At 36.1% G+C, this 10,270-nt stretch overlaps 1 protein-coding gene across 1 annotated transcript in view; it reads right to left on the bottom strand.

Moving 5' to 3' along the window:
• Nucleotides 1-455: 455 nt before the first annotated feature.
• Nucleotides 456-10,270, bottom strand: part of sez6b (seizure related 6 homolog b) — a 142,337-nt gene continuing 132,522 nt past the window's right edge. The window contains exons 14-17 of the mRNA XM_062419260.1: nucleotides 9,640-9,675; nucleotides 8,180-8,288; nucleotides 5,931-6,030; nucleotides 456-554 (exon numbers count right to left, since the gene is read on the bottom strand). Coding sequence (XP_062275244.1) covers nucleotides 525-554; nucleotides 5,931-6,030; nucleotides 8,180-8,288; nucleotides 9,640-9,675 — 275 coding nt within the window. The 3' untranslated portion in view covers nucleotides 456-524. The remainder of the gene's footprint in view (nucleotides 555-5,930; nucleotides 6,031-8,179; nucleotides 8,289-9,639; nucleotides 9,676-10,270) is intronic.

Below are 10,270 nucleotides of genomic sequence, written 5' to 3'. Positions count from 1 at the left end.
GAACAACACTTTTTGGGCTTACTCAACTCAAATACTGTGACCTATTGGGTTTTTTTTTGTGACATTTCAATTGTAAGATCTTACTCTTCATACACATCCCATAAATCCATGAGCACTGTTATTTTAAGTGGTGGTAGAAGACATATAGTGTATAATGTACATAACACAACATAATATCTGTGGTTATATGCACTTAATGGCACTAGCTTCACATTGATTCCCATCTGCTTTCTGAGATGTTACTTTGTGCTGAAAGTCCTCTGGATGCGAGCACAGGATTAAAAACTGTACAAACTGCTGCTGGACCGTTACTGTTGAGGAGCTACAAAAATAATCCGGTGGTCCAGCCTTTCCAGGGATGATGTGGTGTCCTCTGTTGGTTAAATAATGGGAGGGCTTCATATTCAGTGTACAGAGAACAGGGTGGAGGCGTCAGAAACCCAAAGGAGGTGTGAATGCGACGGACGTTGAAAAGGCCTGCAGGCTTTCTATCTGTCCATACTGAAACACACACACTAGTGTCCTCAGATTGAAACCTCGTATTCTCTCGTTTCCTGTAAAGACATTAAAAACATTAGTTGCACCCTCAATGGGAAGTCAACAGGAGGGTTAACCAAGAACTCTTGGAATGCTTTGTTAGCCAAATTCATATCAAAAAGAGGTAATGGTTAGGACTGGGTATCAGTACTTGATACCTTTTTAAGGTATTGACCGAAATAAATCGATAGCAAGTAGTATGGAAATGTCTCCCATCAAACGATACCTACAAGCAATCTTTTTTGCACCCAGAGCTAGAAAATATGACTATTTGTACGGACTTGCTCACAGCCAATCAATGCAAGCGTTCTTCAATCTAATACGACATGTGATTGGCCCACTGCCACAGCAGCTACAACCTGTCTGTGGTGGTGAAGTTACAATATAGTGCTTCTATTCACATACCAGTTGGTATCAGTATCACTTTAAGGGTACTTGGATTGGTACTGGTATCATCATTTTATTAAATGATACCCGGTCCTACTGATGGTACAGTGTTATTGTGCCCCCAAAAAATGCTTGTTTTTTTCTTCCTTTCTTTCTATTCTTTTTCCTTATGTACTGCATTATGTTTTGTCTGTTGCTGTGTACTCACTTGTTTAAAAAATATAATAAAAATGTCTCAAACTAAAAGAAATGACCAGTTAACCTCATTTATAGACTGGCAGATGCACTTTTGACACTTTTATATAATGTGTGCTTTTGTAATGTTGGATATTGTTGTCCAGCTACAAATCAGCCACTGCCATTCATTTATGTATTTAAGCTACGTTCAACATTGTCATATTTGTATTTCAGTCTTTTGTGCGTGTACTTTTTTTTTTTTTTTGTATTTCTGTTTGCAAACTCGCTCACCTCAAATGACCCCTTAAAGGACAAATGAATTATATATGAGTTCTAGTCTGTTAGTGCATTAGTACTGATATAGGCATAGTCTTTATCTGAAGGGAACGTTAGAAGTCATGGTTCTTTGTGTTCTTTGTGGAGTTAATGTTTGACTTCTTTGAATAAATATATATACATGAAAACAAACAGAGGCAACATAGTGTATGATATTAGATTTCGACTTATTATAAATATAAATTTCAGTGAGGTTTGTCACACAGTGTATATGTTTGATTAAGAATTTGTTTTTTTATTCTATTTTTATTCTATTTGTTTTGATGTTTTAACATTTTGTTCTACTTTAAGTTATTATTATTATTATTATTATTATTATTATTATTATTATTATTATTATAATATTATATTCTATTCATCTTATGGATTTTATTCATGTGTTTTTTTTCCTTTTAATCCCTTTTTCTAACCTAGTTAGTTGAGCTTTTATTCAACTTTATCTTTTTATTTCATATTTTTGTCATTCTTATATATTCTTGCGTGCATTGCTTTTTTGTTCTTTTTCTTTGTAATTTATTCTTTGTTTTTGTTCCCTCATAGTTTTTATTCCTTCTCTTCATGTTGTCCTCGCTCTACACTTGTTCTATGTTATTATCAGCCTGTCAATCAACTGTGACGCACTTTGATCTACATTAACCTGTATGAAAGCTGCTATATAAATAAAGTTTATTGACTTTCATTTGAATGAAAGGGCATTTTTATATCAGGTTGGGCTGAGAATAGTTTGTGAAATGTGTGTCCTAGAATAACAGGAGACATGACAGTTAAAGCTTTACAGTCATTTAAACCACACACACTTGTATAAAGTATAAGGTATTTATGTATGTTGTAGATTTATATAATTACAGATTATTTTAGAGATTATTTGTTGTGTTGTATTGTATAAAGTATTTTATTTTATTATTATTATTTTTTTCTTTAAATCACGTCACCATTACAAGTCCTACACAAAAGATTACCTTACCTTACTTTAATTATCTACCCATCTCAACATTCAAAGTGGGACTTACTCACCTCATTGTTCTTCAGGTGCCGGCATGGAAGAAGAAAAACACAAAGAAATAAAGAAATCAATTGAAATGATCTTGTAACATATAATGATATTTATAAAGAATAGTGCAAAGCAATTCATAAACATGTAAAGAAGATTTAAAAAATAAAAGTAAAACAAAGAGGTAACATGATCCAAGAAATACAACTCTAAACATAGTGAAATACAACAAGAAAATCTTAATTATCCAAATTATCAATGTAAACAAAAAAAAACAAAAAGTGTGTGGAAGTTTTAGGCAAATGTTAACAGCTTTATGTCTTTTCAAAATAAATCTCACAGACATGTTTGCCAGAATGTATGTTGGAGACTGAAGCAAAATGTTCACCTGACACTAAAATGGAGCTTTCTGGCCATCATATAAGCTTTGAAAGACTGCACATGAGCAAAAACCCACCATCTCAGCATGATGGAGGCGCTGGAAGTCTTATGAAGGTAGAGGAAACATGCATGTACCAAAATACACAGAAATTCTAGAAGTGAATTTGCTGCAGCCTGCAAGAGAACCTCCAGCCACCTGGGAGAAGACTCCCAGGTGGCTCCCTAACTGCATCACCTTTAATAGTTCTGTAAATGAGAATAGTGCAAAATTGGAGTGTCCAGGTGTGCACAGCTGTAACCGCTGCCACGAAACATCAAGTTGAATGAGAAAAATATGCAGTCACTGTATAATTTGCCAATTAATTTAGATACATTTGTAGAGATTTGTTTTCACCTGAGCTGATTAAACAGATAAAATGCCAAATCCAATATGAGTCCATGGCTGGATTGGTTTGAATCTCTCAAACTGCTATGTGAGGTGGTGGCATGCTGGTTAATTGTAGATGTGTATTCACAAGCCACATGCTGCTGTGCTCCTTCCTACACGTCATATGAGTCACAGCAGTGGACTAAAAGCCCTCTATAATCTACAGCTATATCTACAGCAGCCTGTGCCATTTTGGTGCCTAAGCTGGTTTACCGACACAAATCTCTTGTTATAAGATTGACTTCCCTCTTGTCATTTCTCTCATTCTCTCTGTCTCTTGGAGATAACCTATAATGTACGGAGGTGGTGCAATGATACATTTTGCAATAATCAAATGATGATTTAACAGACAGTGAATATGAGGTTTTTAGTGCCTTTTGTGGTCTTGTGAAGTCTGTCCTCCCAAGAAAAATGACACAATAGGTCATTACAGACGCCATCTAGTGGCCATTGTAATTATGACCCAGAGCAGTGGTGCAGTTCAGTGGACATCTATATATGTCAACTTATTTACTCAGCAATAAGGAGGAGGGGTGGATGGAATTATAAACCCTTCTATACTGTTTGGATCAAATTTGACCCATTTTGACAGTTGAAAGCAACTAAATTATTTAAGTTGAAAGTTTGACTTTTCCTATAGTGGCCTAGAATGTCCAAAAATGGAAATATTTTTGAAAATTATGTTTTTCGTATATATAGAATGTGTTAAAGGTTATCATGAAGCCTAATATTTGAATATTGTTGCATCCTTAACTTTCAATAAATTATGTTATGTTCTCATTTTAGATAACATAATATAGTGTGATTGTGAATGTATTTTCACTATAATAGTATCAAATGTAAAGAATACATAAACACAAAATACATTTGTGGTTCAAAATGTGGTATAGGCACTAATATAAAGAAATACTTAAAGCAGGTCAGAATATGAGCAGTATGTAAGGGTTAACTCAACGGTGGACTGTTGTTCATGGCAAAGTATGAGTCCAGACAGTTTTTAAAATAGTACCTAATTAACATAAGGTGGCCTAACTTAGTCACTTTAACCCACACCATCATCCTACCCTAAACCTAACCAAGTAACATAACCAGACCTTAGCCACAACATTGTCACATCATAAAACATCATCATTTTTTAACACTGATTTGAACAGTTTTGGAAAGCTGCTGATTACTGAAATTAGACCAATTTTAACTTTTAGTGACACTGAGACTATGTTACATGATTTTATCTCATCACACCTAGATTACTGTAACAGTCTTTTAACCTGCCTGAGCCAAAAGTCTATAACTCGACTCCAGTCAGTACAGAATTCAGCTGCCAGGCTTTTAACCAGAACTAAGAGTTGAGATCATATTATGCCTGTTTGAGCATCTTTACACCGGCTCCCAGTATGTTTTAGGATAGATTTTAAGATTTTATTGATTACATTTTAAGCTCTTCATGGTCTTGCCCCCTGCTGACATTTCTGACATATTAATAACCCCATGCAAGGTCTACAGTCTGTTCCAGAGGCCCGGCTGAACAGTAAAAAGGAGAGGGGGTTCATAGTAAGGGTCCCAAGGTTCTGGAACAATCTGCCTGAGGAGATCAGGTCGGCTAAATTAGTAATCTCTTTTAAATATCTTCTTAAAACATACTTTTATCAGAGAGCCTTTCCTGATTTTATTTCAGTTTTATATAAAAAATAAATAAATATATATATATATATATATATATATATATATATTTTTATTTTATTTTTTTTATCTATTTTTCTTTTATCTATCTCCTGTTTTTATGTCTGTTTTATGGTACAGTTTTAACCTGTATACTATCCAATTTTCTGCTGCCTTGTAAAACACTTTGTAATACTGTTTTGAAAAGTGCTCTATAAATAAAGATTATTATTATCATCAGTATTATTACTGCTAACAAAAACGCCAGATTAGAAAACGCTCCCATGTGTCATTCTGGAATCACATTGTCATACAGCATCTTTTGTTGTTTCACTTGGAGGACTTGTTGCCTTTGTGCTAATGTGAAAATGTATTAAGGAATATGCACCATGATAAAGGCAACACTGTCTCCTTAAAATGACATTTATATACTAATAAACTGCAACAGGAAATATGCTTTGAAGGACACCTAATGCTGCCTTTATGTTTTCTGTCAACATAATGAAAAAATGTTAATGACAATGTGTTTATGAACATCTTACTGAAACCACTACCTTGAGGTTGCAGATTACAACCAAATAATACCCCTCCCCTCACCCTAACCTTCTAGCATGTAAAAGAAAAACCTACAGTGGCTGTGAAACTTGTGACAAACCAAAAAAAAGCCTTCTCTAGAGCCAGTGTTTAGTTTGTCCATTCTGGGCTACTGTAGAAACAGCTGTTCAATAAGGTGGGCTCCAAGAAACAGGACCCACTACCTCGGTAGATATAAAGGCCTTAATTCTTATTTTCAGGTGATGGCACACTTATTAAAACATACATATGAATATTATAATCAATTTCAACCAAGTCCGTTCAGCTAGACGTCACTAAAATCTCCTCACTGCATCTTTAAGACTTTTAGCATTTCAGTTTGGTGTTGACATGTTGCATAACCTTAAATCCAAAGTCAGAACTGCAGTAACAGTGGAAAATAAAACAAACAAAAACACGTGTGTGAACTCATCCTGAGCCAGTTGCAGTGTGTTGTCTTACCGTTGTCTCATACACAGAGCTGTCAAACGTAGATTCTCCAGTGATGTTTTCATAGGGTAAATTAGAGGAGAGAGGGAGCCGTAGTGGCTTTCTCTGAACCCTGAGCAGAAGAAGAGACACAACACCCTCATGACAAGGAAGAAATGATTCATGTTTTACACCACTATGGAAGATGAAAAATGGAATCATGTACTGAATAAGTCTCTTCAATACATTTTGAGCTCTTTTCAGCGTCCCACACTGTCTAATTTCTAGACTTCAGTGTTTATTTTCATTGTGAGCTCCTTGATCCTCATCCTGTGACAGCTACTTTTTAAAATTCAGTTAGGCCTCTCAGCTAAATATAGTTGCATTTGCCTCTCTGTGAGTTCATTGCTGTCAGACACAAGTTATTCAAACTCATTTTGTTCATGAGATCAGAGAAAAATACCCTAACTCACACTTCAAAAGATCTCATGCACCACGCCGCAGTCACAAGAGAGAATCAATAGAAGCTAGTGTATATTTATTGACCGCTTTAAAAGCTTACCTCTTTCACTGTAGTGTTACATTGCTAACATTGTACCTCTTCTCACCCTCTGACTTACTTCTGCACCTGCTTTAATGAGGCTCACCGAATCTGACAAGTTCAATTTTAACTCGGTGTAGTTCAACATCTCATATATATCTGAGGTCTATGTGTGGTAGTCTGGACAATTCAAGGAGACATTAGGGAAGAACAGGGTTGGTAGTCACATTATTTACTTTCCTTTGAATTCCTCATAAACCGTATACTGAATATATTCCCTTTTCATTAGTAATGAAAGCCTAAAGTGTCAGGTAGGAATAGATAGGTTACTCTCCTTCATCTGATTCTGTTCAAAAGATATGAACCGTCAAATATGTGACAACCGTCCCCATCGTTGGTTTGGTAGTAACACACTATGGAGTTGGTTGTCCCTGTGTTATTGTGATGGGGAAAACTCAAAAATGTTTAGTTTCATTGAGATACAACAACCTAACACATCTCCTGCACCAAGAGAACATAAACAGGAAGAATCATTCCTAAAGTGCATTTCCTGTCCTTGTATATCAATATTGTGCATTTCCACCTCTCTGACTGCTCTGAGCTTTACATCTGGAGGAGTCTGGCTCTTGTTTGTCTTCCTGACAAACTTCCTGCTCATTTTGCTATCTTAAAGGAAAGAAAGAACTAGATATATCACACTATATATGTATATATACCAACATGTGACAAACATCCCCAACTGGGATTTGTTGCTACCAGCTAAGCTAACAAACACATGTTTTGGTGTAGCTAAGAAAAAAACCTCCCTAACTATCGCTCTGTCTTCATACTTTTTAATGCTATTGATTGTTTTATTATAAACTCATTGTGTAAAAAAAGAGAAACAATGAAGAGTTAAATATTTACATTTTCACATGAAAAACACTGAACATCCTTACCTCCATGTCAAGTGGTTTACTTGACGTTGAGTAGTAACATCTCATCTAAATTCTGAAACTTTCAGTACCAACACTTTTTAACAGCAACCTCTAGGGACTGAGATCTGATGAATGTGACAACCAGCCCTGTTCTCCCGTACTTCATGATTCTGCAGCAGCAGTACAGCTTTTATAACACTGGCTGTGCTAATAAGGAGCTGCGATGGAGGTGTAGTGGAGGTGGACAATTAGTGACATTTAGACCTTATTAATATTTGATGTGATGCATCAGTACTACCTTTAAACCCGACAAAAATACATACTGTAACCTGACGTGAAGAGCCTTAGAGTCCATTAATTAATATTAGCATTCAGTAGAAGTCATGCTTGTGTCCACCTGCTGAATGTAAGTCTAATATTCACTTCTTTTTTTTTTTTTAGCTGTCTCCATCGACTGCTAAATGCTCCACTATGCTCACCAGCTAGTCTCTAACTCTGTCTGCCAGCTGTTTGCTGAGCAGGTCATGTACAGCTGGCTTATCAGAGCTTTTTTAATTCATTGTAATTACATTTAATTATTGATTATTATTTTTCTATATTTGTATTATGCAAGCTTTTATAATAGAATTTGATTGTTTATTCTTTCTTAAGAATTGATTTCTTAATTGATTCACATATCATTTTCTTTCTTTGCTTTCATGAGCCGACAGTTGATGCATTTGTTACTCACTGTTATAATGTCAAATGTTTATTAGATAGAGATGTTGGCATTTTATTGGTGTGAAAATGTCAAAGTTCTTAACCCAATGTTCATATGAACCTACTTTGAGAAGTAGAGGTAGATCCCGATGACGAGGATGAGGAGGAGGATGACGGGGATGAAGACAGCAAATGCTACTTGGGCCCCTTCAATTCTGAGGTCTGCTGTAGACGCTACTGGAGAAAGAAAGGAAATAGAAAAATAGAAAGAAATATTATCTATTGCTCAACATTTTTAGTTTCTTTTGTTTTTAATAAACTCTTCCAGTCATTTCTAACCCATTATAATATTAGTTAATATGAATGTGCTAATTTAACAAAATAAAATAAGATTGTTTTTCATTTATTGGAGACAGAGACAGTGTCACATCTGCCATAAAGTGAGGAATTTTGCATGGCCATTAGGGCTGGGTATCAGTACTCAATACTTTAAGGTATCGACTGAAATAAATGGATAGCAAGTAGTATGGAAACATCTCCCATCAAACGATACCTGCAATCAATCCTTTTTGTACCCAGAGCTGAAAGTATGACTATTTGTATGGACTGACTGTATTGAATGAAGTACTGAGTTGGTATCAGTATCACTTTAAGGGTAATTGGGTTGGTACTGGTATCATCATTTGCATAGCTATAGCCATGGCTGTGATGTAACATTGGTTGTTGCTGTTGCAATTATGGCTGGTTATAGTTGTGACTGTGATTATTAAGATGACTCTGACACATTATGTTTTAATGGGTGTGTTGGCTGAGTGTATTCCTCAACTTCTATGGTGTTTGGTGACATATTTTATGTCCTATTTAATGGAAGTAAAGGCAGAAAAAAGTCTGCACATTGTAGCTATAATTGAATGAGATAAAGAGTGATGTTTTGAGCCTCTTTCTCTTCTTCGGACTAAAACATGAATGTAAAGTCACCATCTTAAATAGATCAAGGCCCAGGTCACCTGACAGTCACATGATGTGTCGATCCCACTCTATATTTACAATTTTACATATTAGTGGAAAGAAGATAATTCAACCTATAACCTGCCTTTACTCATTTAGTTTTTTTTATTCCAGATGTGCGCATCTACCACACAACTTTTTCATGCTATCTGATGGAAACACCAGGAGTGTGTGCTATCTTACTATTGTAAATGTTGCCATAGTAGCCACAGGTACAGGTCTGTAGCCATGGCAATAACATCAATATTCACTTATAGTCAATTATAGCTCAAACCATAGCTGAACTATAGTCATTGTCACAGGTAACATTTCAGAGGACAACAGCACAACTGTAGCATCTGTTGGAGCTCTGACTTCCTCCCAGAATATCAGAAGGAATGCAGAAAGCATTGTGTGGTGACACACAATTTGCCAAAAACATCCACTGTGACCTTTTAGGGGCTCTGTAAAATATCATAAGGTGAAGTGCAGTCTATAGATTTTCATTTTATTTTTTATTGATTGTATAAATCTTCTTTTAAAATGCTTCTGCAGACTCAATGTGTGACAGTAAAACAAACATCTGGACCAAACTTACCATCTAATCTGTGCTCATCAGTCTCTGCAGTGTGACCTGAGGAGAACACAGCAGAGAGGACATGTTAAAAAGTCAAGAGGGCTCAATACATTTAAAACCAACAAATGGTTTTAGATCAGATAAAACCAAGTATTTTAAAGTTATTCTACAATCATATCTGACCTGTTTGCACTCATTCAACATCAACAAACCTCTTCCTCCTCTTTTTCTCTTCTTCCTCCTTGCTGACAATGACACACCAAAATGTGAAAGTAACTCCAGCTCATGGGAGTTAAAAGCGTCCTCAGTAAACTGTGTGAAGCGTCAGGTCATTACTTTAGTGCTGCACAGCAGTTACACGCACGCGCGCACGCACGCACACACACACACACACACACACACACACACACACACACACACACACGCACACACACACACACACACACACACACACACACACACACACACACACACACACACACACACACACATCTTCACAGGCTCCCCTGACAGGTATAAAGTCTACTCCAGTCTGGCTGTGTGTGTAATGTGTCCTTACGGTACCCGGTCTCCCTTAGGGTGCTTTGATCAGGGCACATGCTCAAACTAAAGGCCACTCTTTTTGTTATTTCGGCCTCTAGCCTGGAACAAC

This window comes from Scomber scombrus, chromosome 5, assembly GCF_963691925.1.
Source record: "Scomber scombrus chromosome 5, fScoSco1.1, whole genome shotgun sequence".
Classification (NCBI taxonomy): domain Eukaryota; kingdom Metazoa; phylum Chordata; class Actinopteri; order Scombriformes; family Scombridae; genus Scomber; species Scomber scombrus.
The sequence above is the reverse complement of the archived record's forward strand: the minus strand, read 5'-3'. Positions and strand labels throughout refer to the sequence as shown.